Source organism: Hirundo rustica, chromosome 27 (genome assembly GCF_015227805.2).
Source record: "Hirundo rustica isolate bHirRus1 chromosome 27, bHirRus1.pri.v3, whole genome shotgun sequence".
In the NCBI taxonomy this organism is placed as follows: domain Eukaryota; kingdom Metazoa; phylum Chordata; class Aves; order Passeriformes; family Hirundinidae; genus Hirundo; species Hirundo rustica.
Genome location: NC_053476.1, coordinates 4,106,955 through 4,129,789, shown reverse-complemented (window position 1 = coordinate 4,129,789; position 22,835 = coordinate 4,106,955). Strand labels below are relative to the sequence as shown.

Below are 22,835 nucleotides of genomic sequence, written 5' to 3'. Positions count from 1 at the left end.
GCAGCCAGGGCAGTGCCATCCCCGCGTGGAGCCGGATCCGAACTCCCAGCACGGCGCCAGGAGCATCCTCGGTCCCCGTGTCCCTCCCGGCCGCAGGGGACAGCGGGACCAGAGCAGCGAGAATCGTTTGGGTTTTTTCCCCTAAATGATAAAGGCACCGAGAAAAGGGGGAAAAACGAAGCAAAACCCAAAAAACCCCCCCCTCCCAACCCAACTGAAAGCTGGAAAAAGAAACCTTAAAGGTGCCCAGAATAAGAAGGGGTTTTGCTGGGAAAAACGATGAAATTAAATTGTGGCCTGGGAAAGGGCGAGGTGTGACCCACGGGGGGATATTGGGGACATTGAGGACACAAAGCCAGGTGTGTCACCACCCCACAGCCGGCAGGGAGGGTGCTGCACACCCACGGGTGGCCCTGGGGACAGTGCCCGGTGACATTCCCGCAGGGATGCTCCCACTGCCCTCGGGACAGGCGGGAGGTGACAGACCCCAGCCCCCTCAGCCCACCCCTCCCACGGCTGAGGCAGGCCTGGCTCGCCCCTTGTCACCGCAGCCGGGCCACCAGGGGGACCTGGTGGCACCAGCCACACTCGGGACCTCACCAAGTGCCACCAAACGCCACCTTGTCCCCTGGCCCGGAGCGTGGGGACTGCGGGGACACATCCCCGCAGCACCCTTGGGCCATCGCAGCCGGGCGGGGCGGCAGGGTGCCTTTGGGGACAGCGTGGGGGTGGCGGCAGGGTGGCTTTGGGGACAGCGTGGGGGTGGTGGCAGGGTGGCTTTGGGGACAGCGTGGGGGTGACGGCAGGGTGCCTTTGGGGACAGCGTGGGGGTGCTGGGGTGGTCCCCACGGGTGACAGAGGGCGTGGCCGCGCCCTCACCCTGCTGGCGGCAGGTGACAAAACGCCCACCACGAGCACCCCGGGACGCCCCCAGGAGCAGGGGCAGCCCCTCGGGGTGCTGGGACCCCCAGACCCACGCGAGCATCGCGGGGACGCTGCTGCCCCTGCTCCTGGAGCTCCTCCAGCAGGGAGGGACGGTGGTTTTGGGGGGCTCGGGGGGGGTCCCGGGGGGAGCCCCGCCGGTGCTGAGTCAGCAGCAGCCGCCCCCGGGGGGAAGCGGGGCCGGGGTGAGTAACGGCAGCCGCCGCTTGGCATTTATCACGTGATTTCAAAAAAACCCAAATAAATAAAGGGAAAAAAAAAAAAAAATCAAAAACAGGAGGGGAAAAGGAGGGAGGAGGGAGAAGGTGGGAGCCGGGCACCCCCTGACCCCCTGCGCCTCCATCCCAGCGCGCTCCCAGTCCCAGCTGGGAGGAGGAGCCCGCTCACAGCTCTTTGGGGGACCCTTCCCCGCAGCATCACGTCCCCATGGAGGGGTCACCGCGTCCCCCCCGCGCTCCCTCCGGCCCCCCTGGAGCTGCCGGTGCCCACCGAGGGGGGCGGATGGTGGGCAGGGGCTGCTCTTCCTGCCCCGAGCCCCGGCAGACGAGGAGATGAGGCGGCGATAAGGGCACGGAGCTTTTATCTCCTTCGCACCATCGCCCCGCGGCACTGGGAACCGCCTTCGCACCCTGCCCGGGGCCGGGCTCAGCTCGGCGAGTCGGGTCGGGACCCCTCCCCCAGCAGCCCCCTGGAGCTCCCCGGTGCCCCCCGGAGCCTCCTGGAGCCCCCAGCAGCCCCCCAGGAGCCCCCCGGAGCTCCCCGGAGCCCCCCGGAGCCTCCCCGGTCATAGCCCGGCCCGTGGGGGCTCCGTGCCCAGCTGGGCTCTGCCAGCGCGGTAAAAACCCACCCGGGGGTCTCGCAGCGCTGGCCCGGCCCGCGGGAGGGGGGCTGTAGGATCTACAATAACACAGAGAAATCCCCGGTGCTGCTGGAAGGAGGGAGGGAAGGAAAATCCCCCTGCCCAGACCCTTCCCCAGGAGCGCCGGTTGGATGCCAGCCCGCCGTCCCAGCCCAGCCCAGCCCAGCCCAGCCCGGGTCCGGCCGCGCCGGGGTCTGCCCTTGTCCCTTCTGTCGCCACGAGCCCGGGGAGTTCGGTTCCGCTCCTCATTGTCCCGTTTTGTGTCACCCCGGAGCGGGGGCGCGGCAGCAGGACACCCCCCCCCCAAAACCCTGTCACACAAACCGCCCCAAACTCCTTCCCAACCCCATCCCCGGCGGGGGGGGCAGCTCCAGCTGGACCCCCCCCTCTCCATCCCCAGGCACCCCAAGAGAGGAGACGCTTTCCCCCCGCTCCGAGGCTCATTTCGGGCAGGTTTTATTGGAGTCGGTGGCGTCGCAGCGAGGGCGGGTCCCTCCTCCTCCCGGGGGTCCCGGCGTGGGGCGGGGGGTGTGCGCTGTGACACGGGGGGGGGACATGCAGCAGGGAGCGGTTCGGGGCGAGGGGGGACAGCGCTGTGGACCCCCCACCCCCCTCTCTCCCGGCGGCTTTGAGGTAGATCGAACGTGGGGGGGGACAGGACGGGGGTGACGGGGTGGGGGGCTCGGGGTGGGCAGCCCCCCGTTAAAGCGGGGGTGCGGATGGGGATGGGGGGGCTGCTGGGGGGCTGCGCTGTCCCCACGCCGCGCGGGGAGGGGGTCGGGGGAACCCCAGGGAGCCCAGTGCAATGTTGGGGGGGCGTGGGGAAGGGGGGGTGGTCCGCGCTGCTCCTCGGGGTTGGTTTCTCAGCAGCAGCGTTGTGGGGAGCGGGGAATGGGGGGGCCAGGGGGGGGGTGGGATTCGGGGGGTGCTTTTAATGTAAAAGAAGTGGGAAGGTGCTTGAACCGGCGGGACGAGGCAAAGGGGACCGAGAACGAGCAGCTGCCCCCCCCCCAGCACGACCCGACCCCTGAGCCCCCGGGCCGGGGAAGGGGCGGCCCCCTCCCCTCACCTGCTTCCTGCGGGGAGCCGGCCCCTCGCATCCTCCCTGAGATCAAGCAGCGACCCTCGAGGGTGGCAGGGGACACCCCCGGGACACAGCCGGGTCCCCTGCGGCCACCCCGCCCGGCACGGCGCCATGCTGGCACCCCGAGCCGAGCATCCGAACCCGGCACGGGGGGCGAGGAGCGGGGGCTCCGGGGGGGCTCCGGGGTGAGGAGGGCTGGGGGAGGCTCAGTCTTTTCCGTAGCTACTGAAGACTTGGAGGTATTTCGGGAGCCGGGGCGCTCCCGGTGTGTTTCCATGCAGCATCCAAAGGTGGGGAACGGGGCGGGGCCGGGCGAGGCTCAGATCTTGCTGTTCTCCAGGTGCGAGTCGATGTGTTTGACCAGGGCATCGTCCGGGTAGCCGATGGGGAAGGCCAGCTGGCACAGCGGGCAGCTCCGCACCTCCGAGTCCGCCGTCTCCAGCAGCAGCTGCGGGGGGCACGGAGCCGCGCTGAGACCCCCGCGCTGGCCGCGTCCCCTCTGCCACCACACCCCCCCGGATCCCTGCCCGCAGCCAGCCGGGTGACAAACGGGGAAACTGAGGCACGCCGCCTCGCTGCGGGCGTGCTGATGCCTCGAGTTTTAGCTTCTGGGGTTTTTTTCAGACTCTGCGCTGCCCAGGGGTGCGGCTCTGAGCTCACAGTCAGTGTCACAGCTCTCTGCACAGAACTAAACAAATCCTTTTCCTGCTGGAGACCAAGGACAACTCTGAGGCCCAAAAGTGCAAGCAAGGGTGGCTGGAGGGAGGAACAAGAAGGATGGGACCTCACAGCCTGGAGCTGGAACTGGACAATTAAACCCCAATTTGCAAATGGACCAAAACATATAAAAATATAAGACTTTGTGACCGGTCATCCATTTTGTGACAATTTTGGGTCCATTTTGGGACCATTTTGGGTCCACCTTGGGTGTAGCCCCGGCCAGGCCCTGTCCTGCCCAAGGTGTACCCTAAAGACCTTTCAATAAATAAATATCTCCTTCATTCTCCAGCTCTGTCCAGTCTCTATTCCAGCTCAGCCTTCCCAAAGCATCCGCACCACCTCGCTGGGGGCAGAGGGGTGTTTTCCCTCCATGCTCCACACCCCCAAAACCCACCCCAAAACCCCTCGGGGAGATTGAAGGGGGGGAGATTTCCTCCTTACATTGATGGAAGGCCAGGACTGGGCGTGCTCGGCCCGGGCGTAGGCGGCCGCCGTCCGGTGCACGGCGTCGGCGTCGGGCACGGGGAAGCCGGCGCAGAAGGAAGCGCAGCGGATGGCTCCGGCCTCGGGGCTGGGCGGGCTGGGCAGCGCCCACTCCTCCTCGTCCGACGACTGCTTCTCGAAGCGCACGTGCTCCTCGAAAGGCTCGTGGGCGCTCAGCGGCGCCCCGGCTCCCCCCAGATAAACCTCGCCGTAGGGCCGGTGCTTGGGCAGCGTGGAGGCTTCGGGCTGCAGCCAGAGCGAGCGGCTCTGCTGGTACAGGGCCACGTTGGTCACCTCCGAGTAGCTGCGGCGGCCCTGGAAGCCGGCCTTGATGTGGCGGCTGGAGGGTTTGGCGTAGCCCAGCTCCATCCTCTCTCCGGGCAGGCGGTGCGGGGACGCCGAGGCGGGCGACGGGCAGGGCGGAGGATGCGGCGCGGGCGAGCGGCGCTGCTGGGCCGGAGACTGGCTGGGCGGCGGCGCGGGCGAGCGGCGCTGCTGGGCCGGAGACTGGCAGGGGCCCGGGGCCGGAGAGCGGCGCTGCTGGGCCGGAGATTGGCTGGGGGGTCCCGGCGAGCGGCGTTGGAGAGCGGGGGATTGGCACTGGGAGCGTCCCGGAGGAACGGGCGAGGGGCACTGCGGGGCGGGCGAGCGGCGCTGCTGAGCCGGGGAGTGGCACTGGGACAGCGGGGAGTGGCGCTGGCCTGGCGAGGGGACAACGGGGGACGCGGGGGAAACGGCGACGGAGTTAGCTCGGGCGGGCTTGGGGAACGGGGAAGGAAGTGCGGGAAGTGTTGGGAAAGTGAGGGAAATGAATGTGGAGAATGCGGGAAATGTGGAAAAGGTGGAAAAGGTGGAAAATGTGCCTCAGCATCCTGGAGAGAGAGGGGGATACAGGTGTGGGGACCCCTGGAGGGATGGGAGATTCTGGGGGGATGCAGCCAGGGATGGATGGTCCCAGGGATGGATGGTCCCAGGGATGGATGGTCCAAGGGATGGATGGTCCCAGGGATGGATATTCCCAGGGATGGATGGTCCCAAGGATGGATATTCCCAGGGATGGGATGGTCCCAGGGATGGGATGTCCAAGGGATGGGATACTCCCAGGGATGGAGGTTGCTGGGGTGGGATCGTCCCAGGCTGCTCCTGGGGCCAATGCTCCCAGGGATGATGGATACTCTTGGGATGGGATTCTCCCAGGTTTGGATGCTCCCAGGCATGGATTTGGGGATGGGATACTCCCAGGGATGAATGTTCTTGGAATGGGATGCTCCCAGGTGTGGATGATCCCAAATACGGATGCCCTCAGCTATGGATACTCCCGGGATGGGACACTCCCTTGGTGCGGGACCCTCCCAGGGCTGGACACCCCTGGGGACCGATACCTGCAGGAGCTCATCCCCATCCCCTTTTCCCTGTCACCCACCCCGTTTTCCCGGTCACCCACCCCCTTTTCCCTGTCACCCACCCCCTTTTCCCTGTCACCCATCCCCTTTTCCCGGTCACCCACCCCCTTTTCCCGGTCACCCATCCCCTTTTCCTGGTCACCCATCCCCTTTTCCCTGTCACCCACCCCCTTTTCCCGGTCACCCATCCCCTTTTCCCGGTCACCCATCCCCTTTTCCCGGTCACCCATCCCCTTTTCCCTGTCACCCACCCCATTTTCCCGGTCACCCATCCCCTTTTCCCTGTCACCCATCCCCTTTTCCTGGTCACCCATCCCCTTTTCCCGGTCACCCACCCCCTTTTCCCGCTGTTTGTGCCCCCGGCGCTGCCCTTACCGCCGTTGAGGCTCTTTTCCTGCAGCAGCGCCCGCAGGATCTGGCTCTGCAGCGAGCTGAGGTTCCGCAGGCGGCACAGCTCCTCCGTCAGCTCCGTGTAGGCCAGCGCCAGGTTCACCCTGAGGAGCACAGGAAACCCGGGATCGATGGGATCCAGCTGGGGGGAAATCCTTGGGTAGGGATTAAATCCCATTAAATCCCTCAGCAGGGGTTAAATCCTTCAGCAGGGGTTAAATCCTTTTGTAGGGGGGAAATCCTTCGGTAGGGCTTGACCTATCCCTTGTCATTTTGGTCATTTTGGTTTTTTGGTTTTGCTTTGCCTTTAATAAACACAACTGAAAAATGTTTAGTGCTACTGCCTGGGATGGTGCTTCCAGCATTCCTGTGGGAAATTCCTAAGGAAATAATGACCCAGGGTAAAAAAAAAAAAAATAAAAAACACCTCAGGGTGTCTGAAGTTCCCTCTCTCCACCCCGGCCAACGCCACCAGATCCAGAGGACAATTCCCAAGGTGGGTCTCAGCCCCGCTGTCCCACCAGAACCAACTCAAAACCAACCCAAATTCACGTTTTTCTTCCCTCAAAAGGGAAAATTGCTGCGGCCGGGGCGGGACGGGTGCTGCAATCCCCCGCTGGCCGCGCTTGGAAGCGCTGCCAAAATCATCAGCTGTGCCCCGAGCGGGTGTCGCTTTCCGAGCCGGGATTCTCGAAGGGAGAGGAGCCCCGAGGGGCCCGGAGCTCGGCGCGGTCCCGCTGAGCCGTTGTGACACCGCGGGGAAGCGGAGCCGCCGCCCGTAACCGCGGCTGACAGCGCCGGGAACCCCGGGGGAGAGCGGCAGAGAGAGGTGGGAGAGCAGGAGGAGGAGGAGAAAGTGAGGAAAAGGATGAGGGGAAGGAGGGGAAAGGGTGTCGGGGGAAAGGAGGGAAAGGGTAGGGAGAGAGAGTGGGGGGAAAAAGAGAAAATTGGTGAAGGGGAAAAGGAAAAGGAGGGGAAGGAATGGAGGGAAAGGAGGAAAGGGAGGAAAAGAGAGAAGGAGGAAAGGGAGGGAAAGGAGGGAAAGGAGAAAAGGAGGGAAAGGAGGGAAGGGGAAAAGGAGGGAAAGGAGGAAAAGGAGGGAAAGAGGGAAGGAGGGAAAGGAGGGAAAGGAGGGAAAGGAGAAAAGGAGGAAAAGGAGGAAAAGGAGGGAAAGAGGGAAGGAGGGAAAGGGAGAAAAAGAAGGAAAAGAAAGAGAAGGAGGAAAAGAAGGAAAAGAAGGAAAATAAAGAGAAGGAGGAAAAGGAGGAAAAGAAGAAAAAGGAGGAAAAGGAGGGAAAGAGGGAAGGAGAAAAAGGAGAAAAAGAAGGAAAAGAAAGAGAAGGAGGAAAAAACCCAAAAAACCAAAACAAACCGAGGGACACACCCAAGATGTCACCTTTGTGACCCCCAGACCCCTTTTTGCTGCAGAGCTGGAGGAACCGGGGGTGCCCAGCATTGGCACCCGTGGGTGCAAGAATCATTAAAACCCATAAAACCCCCCCCAAAACGCGGAGCAGGGAAGCGGGAGGGGTGGTCTGACCCCCCCCCAAAATTCCCACCTTGCTCTTTCCAGGGATTTCCTCAAGAGTTGGCTCCTGATTTTTTCCCAGGAGGGAGCGGGAGAGGGGAATAACCGCCAGCTCAGAAAGCCAAAGAAAAAGTCAAAACCTCAGGAAATAAACCAAAAAAAAAAATAAAGAGAGGAAGATCAGGACGCGGGGGGACCCCGGCCCCAAGCACGCAGCAGCAGGAACACCAGAAAAATCACCCGGAGATGGAAAACGCCGATAAGGCGCTTTTCACACCCAAAAAACAGTGGCGGAGAGAAGCAGGTGACAGGAAAAAAAAAAAAAAAAAATAGATAGAAAAGAGCTGAATGGGCAAGAAAAGAGCGCAGAGGGAAAAGCTGTGCCCGGGGAGGGGAAAGGTGCCCCCGGGAGGGGTGAGGAGCCAGCCCTGCCTCAGTTTCCCCATCCCAAGGTGGCGAATTTGGGCTTAAAAATAAAGATTTTTGGGGTTTGGGGGGGATGTTAACGGAGATATTCGTGAGTTTTAGTTTTTGTGGGTGTTGTGAGGGGAGGGGGAGAGCTCGGGAGATGGAATTTTATGGAAATAAAGGGAATTAAGGATGGGAAGGGAGAGACGGGAGCCCCCCAGGGAAGGATGCAGCCCCTCCCCGGATCGCCGGGCTCTGAGCTGCACCAGGACGACAGGAAACGGCGACAGCATCCGACACCTCTGGAAAAGGAGGGGATGGATCCAGCCCCCCACAACAACAGCCCGGCCCCGCCTGTCGCCTTGGATCTGTCCACGGCCCGGCCCCGCTGTCACCGCCCGGGATGGGGACAGCGAGGGGACGAGGCCGAGTGAAAACGGGGACAACACGGGGGGGGACAGGCAGCGCCCCCGCCTCGGTGCCACCATGGGCCCTTGGGGGTTTGGGGACACTGCCACCACCTCGGTGTCACCATTGGGGGTTTGGGGACACTGCCACCACCTCGGTGTCACCATGGGCCCTTGGGGGTTCGGGGACACTGCCACCACCTCGGTGTCACCCTTGGGGGTTTGGGGACACTGCCACCACCTCGGTGTCACCCTTGGGGGTTTGAGGGGTCCGGGGACACTGCCACCACCTCGGTGTCACCATTGGCCCTTGGGGGTTTGAGGGGTCTGGGGACGTTGTCACTACCTCAGTGTCACCATTGGGGGTTCAAAGGTCAGGGGACGCTGACACCACCTTGGTGCCACCATTGGGTGTTTAAGGGATCCAGGGACACTGTCACCACCTTGGTGTCACCATTGAGGGTTCAAGGGGTCCAGGGACACTGCCACCGCCTCGGTGACACCATCAGCCCTTGGGGTTTAAGCCATCTGGCCATGGCCCCATCTCCCCTCAGTTCTCCCCGGATTTGGGGTGTTTTGACTCAAAGCCCCAAATCTGTGGGCTCAAAGTGCCCGTCCCAGCCCCCCGCAGTGCCCGGGAGCAAAGGTGACACCGGGAAGTGACAGTGAGGGACAGAGGAGGGACCTGTGCCCAGCACCGGCACCCAGAGCCCGGCGGAGGAAGCGCCGCGGTGGGGCCTGGAACGGAGACGGGGATGGAAGAGCGGCTCCGAGGGCACGGGAAACGCTCCCGGGGCTGCCCTGGCTGCGACGGATCCGTGCCCGGTGCTGGGGATGGTTGGGTTCAGCACGAACTGGTGCCAGGGCCGTGGTGCGGGTTGGGGCCGCACGGTGACCCCCGGTGACCCCTGGTGCCACTCGGTGTCACTCGGTGACGCTCGGTGAGGCTCGGTGACCCCCGGTGACCCCTGGTGCCACTCGGTGACGCTCGGTGACCCCCGGTGACCCCTGGTGCCACTCGGTGCCACTCGGTGACGCTCAGTGAGGCTCGGTGACCCCCGGTGACCCCTGGTGCCACTCGGCGACGCTCGGTGTCGGTGACACTCTCTCGGCAGCCATGAGCCGTCAGTGCCCTCTGCAGGCAGCGCCGAGCCCACACCGGGCACCGGGACAAGGCAGGGACACGGGGACAAGGCACCGGGACAAGGCAGGGACACGGGGACAAGGCATGGCACCGGGCACCGGGACAAGGCAGGGACACCAGGAGAGGGACACCGGGACAAGGCATGGCACCGGGCACCGGGCACTGGGCACCAGGACAAGGCATGGAAACCGGGAACAGAGACAATGCACAGCACCAGGAACTGGGCACCGGGTACCAGGCACCAGAACAAGCCACAGACACCGGGAACTGGGCACGGGACTCTGGGACAAAGCATGGGCACCGGGCACCGGGACAACATCCAGCACCGGGAACTGGGCACCCTGTGCTCTCAGCCCCGCTCAGCTCCAAACCCCCGGGGTGCAGCGGGTGATTTTGGGGTGTGGGATCCCCCCAGTGCAGCACTTCAATGCGAGGAACCATCCACGGGTGTGGGGTGAGCCGTGGTGCCCCACAGCCCCCGGGCCTGTGTGTCCCCACCCCTCCCTGCCAGCGCGGGGCTCCCCCAGCGCCCGGCCCAGTCCCCCCCCAGCACTTACTGGTCATCGCCCACCTTCTTCACCCAGGCCATGTCCCGCTCCGACTGCTCCTGGGGACAGCAGAGCCCCGCTCAGCACCAGGACCCCCAGCCCGGGCATGGGGGTGGTCCTGAGGGGTCAGACCCTGCCCCATGGCTGGCCCCAGACACCCCTCAGCACCCAGACCCCACAAACCGAGGATAGGGGGTGGTTCTGTGGGGTCAGACCCTGCCCCGTTCCTGCTCCCAGGGAGATCAGACACCCTTCAGCACCCACCAGGAATGAGGGGTCCTGAGGGGTCAGACCCTGCCCCATAGCCGACCCCAGACACCCCTCAGCGCCCAAACCCCCCCGCTCAGGGGGTCCCCACGCCCATCCCTGCCCCGCACCTGCTCCCGGGTGTCCTGCAGGTGTTTCAGCTCCGCCTGCAGCCTCTCGCACTCCGCCTTGAGCTGCTCCTCGCGGTGCTGGGCTCGCTGGTTCTCCTGCCGCGCCGCCTCCAGCTCAGCCTCCAGCCCGCGGCTCTGCCAGCCCCCGGCGCGCTCCAGCACTGCGGGCACGGCACGGCTCAGCCCTCGGCACAGCTCAGCCCCGGGCACGGCTCAGCCCCGGGCACGGCTCAGCCCAGGGCACGGCTCAGCTCAGCCCCGGGCACAGCTCAGCCCTGGGCACTGCTCAGCCCCGGGCATGGCTCAGCCCTGGGCACGGCTCAGCCCCGGGCACGGCTCAGCCCTGGGCACGGCTCAGCCCTGGGCACTGCTCAGCCCCGGGCATGGCTCAGCCCTGGGCACGGCTCAGCCCCGGGCACGGCTCAGCCCCGGGCTCGGCTCAACCCCGGGCATGGCTCAACTCAGCCCCGGGCTCGGCTCAGCTCAGCCCCGGGCACAGGTCAGCCTCAGGCACGGCTCGGCTCAGCCCCGGGCACAGGTCAGCCCTGGGCTCAGTTCAGCTCAGCCCCAGGCACATCTCAGCCTCGGGCACGGCTCAGCCCCGGGCACATCTCAGCACCAGGCACGGCTCAGCCCCGGGCACGGCTCAGCCCAGGGCACGGCTCAGCTCAGCCCAGGGCATGGCTCAGCTCAGCCCCAGGCTCGGCTCAGCCCCGGGCACGGCCGCGGGGTCCCGGGGGTCGCGGTGGGGCGGGCAGGGGGCTGCTCACCGTGGCTCAGGCCGGGGTTGGGGTGCAGGGCGATGAAAGGCACGTCCTGGGTGCCCAGGCCGGGGAAGGCGCCGCCGTCTCGCTGCCGCAGCTGCTGCTCCAAGCTCCGGATGCGGCTCAGGTGCGTCTCCACCAGCGCCCGCTGCACGGGGAGGGGACGGGGCTGAGCCACGGCCCTGCTGCGCCCCCTCCACAGGGCTCATCCTGCCCCCCAAACCCGGCACACCCGGATTTTGGGAGTGGGATCGATGCGGGGGCCGTGGCACAGCAGGAGAGGCTCCCTGGGGGTGCCCGGCTGAGAGGGCACCAGAGCCGGGATCATCCCTTGGCAGGGCGGGAGAGGGAAGACGGATAAATCTGAGCGTCCCTAAAACCCCCGAAAATCCACATCCCCCCCAGCCCTGAATCCCCAAGGATGGGGCCACCACGAGCTGTCCTGGAGAGGAGAAGGGGACCCCGCTGTCCCCCACCCGTGGCTGTCACCCACCCGTGGCTGTCACCCACCATCTCTCCCAGCTCCGTCTCCAGGTCCGCCTTCTCCACGCACAGCTTCTCGTAGGCCTGGATCATCTCCTCCAGCTGCTCCTCCCGCTCTTTGCTCTTCTGGAGCTGTGGGGGGAAGGTGGAGGGGATTTGGGGGTGTCTGGGTGGCTCGTGGACCCCCCCCGAACCCCCTCAGGCCCCCAGTCACAGCTCACCTCGTGCTGGAACTGGTTGAGCTGCTGCTGCAGCGACGCCTTCTCGCTCTTGAGCAGCGAATTCTCCTTGGCCTCGTAGAGGGAGAAGATGTGCTCCTCGCCGAACTCGCCGATCAGGGGGTACTGCGGCCGTGGGGCAGGCGGTCAGCGGGGTCCCCCCGGCCCCACGCCACCCCCCGGGCTCCCCTCGACCCCTCACCTTGACCTCGTACATCTTGAGGCGGCGCTTGAGCGTGGAGTTCTCCCTCTCCAGCCCCGTGAGCCGGTTCTTGATGTCGTCGTAGGCGGTGATGAGGGCGAAGTGCGAGGCCGAGCACATCTCCCCGGACAGGTCGGTGTTGGGGCTGTCCAGCCAGTCCTCGTCCGGCCCCAGCGCCTCCTGCGTCAGGATGCTGATGTCGTCCTCGAACATGGAGTCCATGTCCTGCCTGCGGGGACACCGGGCGCACCCGTGACACCGGGGCGGGCCGGGGGACGCCGCGGTGGGACCCGGGCCGGGGGAGCCCAGGGTGGCCTCGGAGCCGGGCCTGCGGGAGCTCAGCCCGTGCTGGTGACAGCGGGCGACGGTGCCGGGAGCTGCCAGCAGCAGCGGCTCCAACCCCACGCTGCGCCCTGGGGTGACAAGGGGACACTGGCCGTGCGATCACCCCAAAGGGGTCCTGACAGCCCCCAGCCTCCACCGGCATGAGGAGCAGCGAGCGCCCCCAGCAGAGCCCCTCGGGGTCGGGGGGGACACACGGCGACTTTCCCGGTGTCCCCTCCGGGGAACGAGCACCAGAAATAGCGTCCGGTGCCGCTGCCTCCCGCCCTGCGCCGCACGCGAGCTGCTTCCCGGCCTCCCACGCCTCGCGCAGCCGTGCCCCAAATACCGGAGCTGCCGCTCACCGCTCCCGGCGCTGTCCCCAACCTCTCCCGGGGGACCCCACGGGACCCCACCCCGCCCGTCCCGCTCTGCCGCAGCGCTGCCTCCCGCGCCGGGCAGGCGGTCCGCGCTGGCCGAGGCTCCCGAAGCCGCCGCCTCCGGTGGTTCCCGGGATGTTTCCCGGTGGGAAAAGCGTCTGGAAGCAGCGCAGCTCGCTCCGGCGCTGTCCCCCCCGTCCCAAGCGGGGGCAGAGGGGCGGCCGCAGGGCAGGCGCAGCCCGGGCGGCTTGGCAGACATCTGGGAGCCACCGCCGCACAAATAATTCATGGCACGGAGCTGGCAGAGGGAGGAGAGATCTGCAGGGCGATGGGGAGGGGACGGCACGGCCCCCTCGAGCCGCTGGTGGAGCCTGGGGACAGCCCGGGCCGGGGGTCCCGTGGGAAGCTGGGGGTCGTGGCAGCGTCCGTGGGGACACGGAGAATACAGCACAGAGAGACCCCCGGCACTGTGACCCCTCCAGGGGTCTGAAATCCACCCCTGGAGCCGTGACAGAGGGGACACACCTCTGCCGTCACCCCCTGGGGAAACTGAGGCACCCCCAAAGCCACAGTGAGGCTCCCCAAGCTTGGTGACACCCCCCCTCCCAAATTAAGATCCCTGGGGGGTTCCCAGGCCCTGCCAGCGGAGGCGCAGATGGCGACAGGACCCTCTTTGTCCCCAACACTCAGGGCCTGGAGGCAGCTGTGTGTCCCCAGCCCTGCCCAGAGCTCCCCGGGCCGTCCCCGCTGCTCCCCGGAGCGCCATGCCTCAGTTTCCCCGTGCCGCTGGAACACCTGCCTTGCAGCGGGCCCCAGGCACGGGGCGAAGCGATGCGGGCTGGGCAGGGCTGCGGCGCGGGCACAGGCGTGTCACAGGCGTGGCACAGGCGTGGCACAGGGCTGGCACAGGCGTGGCACACGCGGGTCTCAGGTGTGGGAGCTCCGGACATCGGCCGCGGGAGGATCGGCGGGAGGAGGAGCTGCCCTCATCGGGCTCCAGGCAGGGTCCCCGCGGCACCGCCGCTCCCTCCGCGCTCCCGGCCCCTCCTCCAGGCCTGCGAATCCCTGGGGAAAAAAAGCAAAAATGGGGCTGGGACTGTCCCGGGGCTGGGACACTGCGGGAGGGCTCGGCCGGGCGGTGGGAATGGGAATTGGGTTGGGAATGGGAATGGGGATGGGGATGGGAATGGGGATGGGAATGGGAATGGGGATGGGAATGGGGATAGGAACGGGATGTGCCAGGCTGTGGATGCTGCCGGGCCGCTGGTGCCCGGCTGGGTTGGGGACAACGTTTGCCCACCCCCCCGAAAACCTTTTAGGGGTCGGGAGGATGCGCTCGGTAGGACCCGGCCTAGGGCAGCCCCCCCTGCCCCGACCCGCGGTGGCCGCGGCCGGGATGAGCCCCCTCCTCACTGCTGGGACCCCCCCGGGCGCTGTCCCGGTTCTGAGGGGCTGGGGGAGCGCGGGGAGGGGCTCGGGGCACCGCCATGGCCACGAGCGAGGGCAGCGGGCGGAGAACCGGGGGAGAACCGGGGGAGAACCGGGGGAGAACCGGGGGAGAACCGGCGGGGAAAGGGGAACGGGTCGAGTGCGCACCCGAGCCCAGGAGCCGGGCCCGGTGCGCGGCTGAACGCGGACGGGGGTCGCAATAGGGGGAGCGGGGGGGGTCCGGCCTGCGGCGGCCCCGGAGCCTCCGGAAAACCGTCCCCGAACGCCCCCGGCCCGGCCCGGAGCCGCTCCCCCCGCGCCCAGCCCGGGGCCGCACCGCGCCGGGGGTCGCCGGGCGGGGGAAGGGGACGGAAACGCAGGAGGGGTCCGGGGCGGAGCCGGGACGGGATGAGGATGAGGATGGAGCAGGAGATGGGGATGAGGATGGAGCAGGAGATGGGGATGGAAGCGGGATGGAACCAGGGCTGGAGATGGGCACGGAACCGGAGATGGGGACGAGGATGATGAAGATGCGAATCCAGCCGGGGATGGAGACGGGGATGAGGATGGGGATGAGGATGAAGCCGCCGATGAGGATGAAGCGGGGCTGATGAAGGCGGCGGGGGGAGATGGGGCTGAGGCCGGGGCTGGGGTCGCGCTGAGGCGGGAGGGACAGGCCCGGTGGGGCGGGGGCAGCCGGCTCTGTCCCCCCGCTCCCGGCCCCTCCCGCTGTCCCCCGGCCCAGGCCCCGCACTCACCGGCGCTGCTGCTGCGCTGCGGCGGCGCCCGCCGGGATGCGGCTCCGTCCCCGCCCCGCCGGGTCCCGCCGCCGTTCCCGGTCCCCGCCGCAGCCCCGGCCCCGCCGCCGTTTTCTTCCGCTCCGGAGACACCGACAAACCACGTGGGCACCGGGCGGCCGCCAGCCCCTCCCCCGGCACGCGCCGGGGCCGCCCCCGGGGCTGTGACCCCCCCGTCCCGCTCCGGGGCACGGCCGGTCCCGGTGATGCTCCGGGGGGGACACAAGCGCTGGAGCCCGGACCCTGACGCCCCTGCCTTGGGCAGCCCCCAGAGGGGCACCCCCGACCCCCGGCCCCCTCCCGGGCCCGGCGGAGCCCCCCGAGCGTGGTGGCGGGGCAGGGGGGGGCTTCTCCCTTCATGCCCGGGGGGCACCGGCATGGCGGAGCCGCAACCCCGCGCGGTGGGCGCTGGGCTCCCCCCGTCTGCCCCCGCCCCCCATCCCCTCCTTCCCCGAACATCTTATTCCCTGAATTGTTCCAGGAGCCGCTTCCATTATGGAATCACATCTTTTCCCTGTGCTGCGCAGGGTTATTTATAGCTGCTCTCCTTTCGCCGCGGCTCCGGGGGCTCCGAGGGACAGACCCCCGGGGAGAGGGAGGGGGTCAGTGCCGGGTTGGTGCCCACAGACCCTGGAATGGCACGGACGGACCCACGGCACGGATCCACATCCATGGACCTGAGTGACCCCGGTGGCACAGGATTCCTGCCAGGGCCTCATCCCGACCCAGCGGAGGGGCAGGGAATGGGAAGCAGAGCCCCCCCAGGGGGGATCTGTGCCACCCCGACATTCCAAACATCCCTGCCCAGGCCTCTGGAGGAAGCGGGCATGGGGAAGAGCAGCCCCAGGGATGGGCACTGAGAGGGACCCGGCAGCAAAGCCGAGCTGGGAGACGTCAGCACGGAGAAATCCCGGTCCTGACCGCGGCTTGTGTCACGATAAGGGAAAAGGAATTGCTGGAAAATCCATCTCGGGATTTGGGGTCCCACCAGGAGACTCAAAACGAGCACTGGAGACTCAAAACGAGCACTGGAGACTCAAAACGAGCAAAGTTTCAATCTGGGAGCAACCACAGGATTCCCAATCCAGATTTCCCTTTCCTGGAGCTCTGCTCAGCGCTGGGATGGAGCCTGGGAGGGATCCTGGCATTAGGGGGTACCACCCATGGCATGCCGAAATTCCAGAAGATTCCCCCGGGAGCTGAAAACTCTCCACGAGGCCTGGAATATTTTGGGAGGCCAACGCCTCCGTGGCCGTTCCCGTTGGAATTTCCGCCCGGGAATCGCTCGGTGCGTGGCCTAGGGAAGGAAAACATCTCCTGGAACGTCACCTTTGGGTTGGACATCCCCGGGATCCGCAGGGACGGGAACTGCCGCAAACAGGGCCCCGGCAAATAAAAAAAAAACAACAAAAACCCAAATTCCCTGAGCTCCTGCTCCCGGCTCCTGCGGAGGATTTGCTGCAAAGCGCTTTGAAGTGCAAATGAAGGATTTCCGTCAGGTCGGAAGTTAATTTGGAAGCAAAGGCAACCTGGAGGATGGATGCGGATCCCAAGGGGATCCCCCCGAGGGACACAGGAGATCCCTGGGCGTTGGGGTCACCCCGGGAGCTGTCACAGGGTCGGGAGTGGAGAGGAGGAGCAGAGGGAAGCGGCACGGATCCAAGCTGCTGGAATTTTCTCTCACCTGAGCCGTTCCCTTGGATTTGGGGGTCCCCGCAGCGGACAGCGCTGGATCCAACCTGGGCATCCCATGGGATTCGCTGCTCTCCCCAAGGCTGAGTTTTCCATGGAGCCTCATGGGGACATTGGAGAGAAGAGGGGAGCTGCCCTCTGTCCCCCACGGCCTTCTTTTCCCTTTTCCCTCTTCCCAGCAGTTTCCGGGAGGTTTGAAGCCAAGGGCAGCCTCAGGGAAGTTCCCCCCTGGCTGCTGGGGATCCCTCGGACACCCTCTGGAATGTTTGGGATCGGCAAAGGGGAGAGCCCCCAGGGCCGAGGGGGGATTGCAGCACCCCCGGATATTTGGGGTGCAGGGGCCGAGGGACGGGAACGGCTCCGGAGCTGCCGCTGCAGCCGGATTCCGTGGGAATTGCTGGAAAAGTGGGTGAAATCCTCCCTCCCCAGCAGCCGGGATTCAGGCAGGGATGAGCACAGGGGTGAGGACAGGGAGGAGGACAAGGATTCAGGCAGGAAGGAGAGCAGGGATTTGGGCAAGGATTCAGGCCAGGATTTAGGCAGGGATTTGGGCAAGGATGAAGGCAGGAATGGGGACAGGAATGGGGACAGGAATCCCCTCACCCCACCATCCCTCCCCTCCTCTGCCCTGGGGCTCCATCCCCTGCACCGCCGCTCCCAAATCCACCCAAATCCACCCAAATCCCCCCAAATCCACCTTTTCCCACTCCGCCGCCTGCCAAGGACGGTCCCTGCGCTCCCGGCCCTGCCCCGTGCCCGGGGCTGATCCCGGGGTTCATTCCCAGCCTCCTCCAGCGCTCCCAGCTCCCAGGGTGAATTATTTAACTCCGATCCATGTCGGGAGCGAGGCCTCGGCTCCCAGGGAACCGCGGCCGGGGATGAGGGAGAGCAGGGAAGAGCAGGGGAAGGAGAGCCGGGAGCTCTTCCCAAATCCAAGCCCGGGTAACTTGGAAAGCTTAAAATGCTCTGGAAACATCAACGGAGCCCCCAGACGTCGCCTTCATCATCCTCAGGGGCAATCCTGGGTTTGTTCCCTCCTCAATCCCGTCCTGGAGCATGCTGGATCCCTCAATCCAAGGATTTCCGAGGTGGGAACACAAATTTCCATCCCCAGCAGCTGCGGAGGGGTCAGAGGGGTCTTTATGGAGAGTTCCTCGAGTGGAAACCTGGGATGGTTTTCCACTGGGTCCTGCCCTGCTGGGGAACAACCCCGGCCTGGACGAACCTCTGTGGATTGGGAAAACATCCTGGGATTGGGAAAAACCAGCCCTGGGTTGGGAAAAACCAGCCCGGGATCGGGAAAAACAGCCCCAGGTGATCACAAACCCAGCGCTGAGCTCGTCTCCCCCCTGCCCGAGAATTCCCCAGGGTTTTCTGGAGCCTTCCCAGCTTTTCTGGGAATGTCCAAACTCCCGTCGCACCCCTCAGCACCGCCCACCCTCCACGTATCGGGAAAAGCTGCAGGGATCCCAGCCCAGAGCTGGAATCCAGCATCCAGGGCCGGCGCATCCCAATCCGGGCTCCCCCAAAACGGCGGCTCCGAGCATGGGGAGGAGGATTCCAGGGAACGGGAGTGGGAATGCTGCATCCTGTGCCCCAAATCCTGCGGGTCCCTGCGCTGAGCCCATCCCCAGATCCCTTCCATCCCATTCCAGATCCCTTCCATCCCATCCCAGGTCCCGTCCATCCCATCCCAGATCCCTTCCATCCCATTCAAGATCCCTTCCATCCCATCCCAAGTCCCTTCCATCCCATTCCAGGTCCCGTCCATCCCATTCCATCCCATCCCAGGTCCCATCCATCCCATTCCAGATCCCTTCCATCCCATTCCAGGTCCCGTCCATCCCATTCCAGATCCCTTCCATCCCATTCCAGATCCCTTCCATCCCATCCCAAGTCCCTTCCATCCCATTCCAGGTCCCTTCCATCCCATTCCAGATCCCTTCCATCCCATTCCAGGTCCCTTCCATCCCATTCCAGATCCCTTCCATCCCATTCCAGATCCCTTCCATCCCATCCCAGGTCCCTCCATCCCATTCCAGACCCCTTCCATCCCATCCCAGATCCCTTCCATCCCATCCCAGGTCCCTCCATCCCATTCCAGACCCCTTCCATCCCATCCCAGGTCCATTCCATCCCATCCCAGGTCCCGTCCATCCCATCCCAAGTCCCTTCCATCCCATCCCAGGTCCCTCCATCCCATTCCAGATCCCTTCCATCCCATTCCAGGTCCCTCCATCCGGCTGGGGATGGATGTCGCAGCGGGATTGCCGGGATTCCAGCCTCCAGGAAAGCCACGTGTCCCCAGGAGAGGCGGCCTGGGATGATCCGTGTCCCGGGAATGTCCCTTGTCCCGGGAATGTGTCCCTTGTCCCTGTCCCAGGAATGTGTCACTCGCCAAGACCCAGCACAAGGAGCAAAACCACCTCGGCCGCCAAGAGAAAAACGGCAAAATCGGGATTTCCTCCGCTGGAAAATCACATTCCAGAGGGTGGCACCGGCTCCAGGGTGTCCTGTTGTCCCCTCCGGGTCCAGACAGAGCCCGGGGAAATGTCCCGAAGTCACCGTGGCACATCCGAGGTTCCAAAATCCGCTTGTGGCTCATTTTTCCCACTTTTTCCAAGGAAAATCAGCTTTTCCCTCTGAGAGGGAGCCCTGAGCTTCAGCCCGGACCCACAAAGACACTCCTGGATAAATCCAGGCTGGGAGCTGCTGATCCCTGGAATCACCGCGGTGTCCCCGGGCCGGGGTGGTGGCACAGATGGTGACACAGCGCCGTCACCTCCGGGAATTCCAAAATCCACTCTTGGCTCCTTCTCCGCGCTTTTCCCGAAGAAAAATCAGCTTTTCCTTCTCTTTTAGGGGAGAGCCGAGCCATCAGCCTGGCTCCTGGATAAACCCAGAGCGGGGGATCTGCTGATCCCGGGAACAACGCTGGGAAGAAGGCCGGGAATGGTGGCGGTGTCCCCGGGCCGGGGTGGTGGCACAGATGGCAGCCGGTGACACAGCGCTGTCACCTCCGGCTCCCCCGGAGAGGAAACGCCAGCTCCCGGCGCGCTCCCCTCCCACGGCGTCTCCGAGCGGGGGCAGGAGCCTGGCAGAGGCTCCCGGGAAACGAAACAGCAGGGAAAAAAAATTAAAACAAAAAAAAGGAAAAGAAAATTAAAAGTGGTTTTTTGGTGCGTGTTTTTGTTGTTTTTTTTTTAATGTCTGATTTAGGAGGTGAATAAACTGCCCGGGGTTTTTCCCCCAGGAGCTGGAGGAGAGTGGTGACTTTGATTAATTGATAGATTTGATTAATTGATTGGGTTGATTGATTGATTCATTAAGGTGGAGCTGTGGTTTGGGGGTGGTGGCGGTGGGGGATGAGGGATTCATCCCGAGGGGATCGGGGGCTTTGAGGTGCTGACGGCACCAAAAGGGGCTGAATCTCCAGGAATTTGAGGATTTCCAGCGGCGATCCAGAAGTCTCCAGGAATTTGGGGATTTCCAGCGGCGATCCCGAAATCTCCAAGAGTTTGGGAAGCTCTGGGAAGCTGGAACCCACAGCACCACCAAATCCCGTGTGATACAACCCCAAAAAAATCCCAAAACACACCCCAAAAGATGCTGGAAGAGTTTGATCCATGCCCAGGCAGGGATGGGATGGATTTGGGGATGAAATTCCTTGTGATACAGCCCAAAAATACCCTAAAAAGCCAAAAGCTCCCCAGAAAAGATCCAAGAAAGTGCAAACCCTCCAAACAAACCCCTTCCGAAAGCCCAACCACCCCCCAAAAACTCCCAAGACGAAAAAACCCCACCCCAAAACAAACAAACAAAAAAAATCCCCCCCAAAACCCCTTGAAAAAGCCCCCAAAAAATCCCCAATAAAAGAGTCGGGAGCCGGTTTTGGTTTTGTTTTTTGATTTTTTTTTTTTTTCACTACTCTCAGCGTTTATTCTGCGCTGCCTCAGCCGGGACCGGACCCAGAAGCGGACACGGATCCGGCCCCGCTCGGCTCCTCCCGCCCAGGAACGGCTTTTTTTTTGTTGTTTGTTTTTAATTTTTTTTTTTTTGTAATTATTTTAATTTTTTTTTTAATATTTTAAATTTTTTTTCCTTGAATTTTCTTTTTTTTTTTTTTTTTTTTTTTTCTTCCACCTTTGGGAATTTGCCGCTCCCGGCCCCCGAACGAAAAAGAAAAAAAAAAAGGCATCGTTTGGAACGGGGATCTGCGGGGGTTTTGTTGGTTTTTTGTTTTTTTTTCCTTGGATTTGGGGTGGTTTTTGTGGATTTTGGGTCGTTTTTTTGTCGGTTCTGCGCGTCGGGCAGAGCACTGAAGGCACATTCACGTCTGATACCCTGTACGAGCTGGGGCAGCGCCGGGAGGGAAAAGGGAATTAAAAAGGGAAGGGGAGGAGGAAAAATGGGGGGGAAATTAAAATGTTAAGGGGGAAAAAAAGGGTTGGAAAGGAAAAAATAAAATTTTGAAAGGATCGGGGGAAAAGCTGAAGAGAAAAGGGAGGAAAAAAGAAAAATTGAAAAAAATAAATAGGAAAAAATAGGAGAAAAGTGGGAAAAAATGGAAAAAATATAAGAAAATTGGGGGAAAAAATGGAGGGAAAAAGGAAGGAAATGAAAAAAAGAAAAACGGGGGAAAAAAGAAAAATGGGAAAATTTAAAATACGTAGAAGAAAAATGAAAAAAATTCAAGGAAATGGGGGTAAAAATGAAAAGTGGGAAAAAAATGGAAGGAAGGGAAATAAAAATAAAGAAAAAAGGAAAAATAAAGAAAAAAGGAAAAAAGGAAAAACAAAAAGAAAAATAAAGGAAGACAAAAATAGGAACAAGAAAAAAAAATAAGAGAAAAAGGAAAAATTCAGAGAAAAATCAAGAAAAAAAGAATAAAGGGGAAAATTAACAAAAATTTGAAGAGAAAAAAGGAAAAATAAGAAAAAAATTAAAATAAATAAGGCAAAAATAGAAAAAAATAAGTGAAAAATAAAAGAAAAAAAGGGGGAAAATGGCAAAAAAAACTTTAAAATAAAAGAAAAAAATAAAATTAAAGGAAAAATACTTCCAAGAACCGAGGAGCAAATCCTGCCCCGTTTTCCTGCTCCCCCTCCCAGGAGCTTTCCCGACACCTCCACAGAGCTGCAAACGAAGTGAAAATTCCAAATCTCCGAACCCTGAACCTCCTAAAAACCAAAAAAGCTTTTTTTTTTTTCTGGTTTTTTTTTTTTCTCCCCCCCATTTTTTTTTCCCAGAGGAAAAATTCCGCTCCCAACGCGGCGAGAAAATTCGGGACGCGGCAAAGGTTCCTTGAGGATTAGCAGGAAAAAAAAACCCAAAATCCAATTAAAAAAAAAAAAAAATCCTAATTTTTTCCTGGGTTTCCCCCTCTGGAAAAGAGCCAAGAATATCCCAAAGCAAAAAAAAAAAAAAAAAAAAAAAAAAGGAAAATATTGGGGAATGTTTGACACCATTTTATTCATCTTCAACTGCAGTGGAAAAATAGAAACCTTTTACAAGCGCCGGCGTTGTCAGCTCAACTCAAGTTATATATTTATATATTTTATATAAATTTCTTTTTTTTTTTTTTCCTTTTTTTGTGTTTTTTTTTTCCTCTTTCTTCCCCTGTTTTTTTTATTTTTTTTTTTCCTCGTGTTTTTCCAAGTGTAGCAAGAGACCAAAAACCACATCGAGCCTGATTCCGAATCGAGCCCCGAAAATGCAAAAGAAAATTTTAAAAATTCCCAAATAATTCCAAATAAACAGCTTTTAATCCCAATTTTTTTTTGTTTTCTTTTTCTTTTTACATCCAATTTGCTCTCCAAACATCATCTGAATTTTTAATTTTTTTTTCCCCTCTGCTTTTGTTTTCGTATTTCATTTTTCACCTCTTTTTGAACTCTTTGGCACAATTTTGATTTTGCTACAGTCCGAGTCAGGAGATCTCTTTTCCCAATTTGCAGCACTTTTTTTTTAAAAAAAATCAGATTTTTGTTTCACTTTTTCCTGACGTTTTAAATATTCTTTTTTTTTTTGAATTTTTGAAGCCTGAAATTCACTGGACAAATGGATTTTTCTATTCCCTGCAACCCAAAAATTGTGTTTTTTCCCCTCATTTCTACATTCACAGTTGAATATTTAAGGAAGGAAAGGCGCTTTTGTTGCTGAGCAGGACAAGCCAAGAGCTCCGAACATTCAGCAATTCCCTAAAAATAAAATCCCTAAAAAAGCGACTTTCCTTAAATTTTTTTTTTCCTTTTTTT

At 61.6% G+C, this 22,835-nt stretch overlaps 1 protein-coding gene and 1 long non-coding RNA gene across 2 annotated transcripts; both read right to left on the bottom strand.

The window, feature by feature from the left end:
• Positions 1 to 2,767: 2,767 nt before the first annotated feature.
• TBKBP1 (TBK1 binding protein 1) lies at positions 2,768 to 13,575 on the bottom strand. The gene is made up of 10 exons (XM_040087404.2): positions 13,457 to 13,575; positions 11,961 to 12,185; positions 11,762 to 11,884; positions 11,568 to 11,672; positions 11,064 to 11,205; positions 10,294 to 10,454; positions 9,926 to 9,975; positions 5,867 to 5,985; positions 4,047 to 4,789; positions 2,768 to 3,333 (listed from the first exon to the last, which is right to left on the bottom strand). Exons 2-10 carry the CDS (start codon positions 12,180 to 12,182, stop codon positions 3,205 to 3,207), a joined length of 1,794 nt encoding a protein of 597 aa, XP_039943338.1. The 5' UTR covers positions 12,183 to 12,185; positions 13,457 to 13,575; the 3' UTR covers positions 2,768 to 3,204.
• Positions 13,576 to 15,907: 2,332 nt separating this feature from the next.
• LOC120763832 (uncharacterized) lies at positions 15,908 to 18,602 on the bottom strand. The gene is made up of 2 exons (XR_005704140.2): positions 16,571 to 18,602; positions 15,908 to 16,183 (listed from the first exon to the last, which is right to left on the bottom strand). It is a non-coding gene; the product is annotated as an uncharacterized LOC120763832 (long non-coding RNA).
• Positions 18,603 to 22,835: the final 4,233 nt, after the last annotated feature.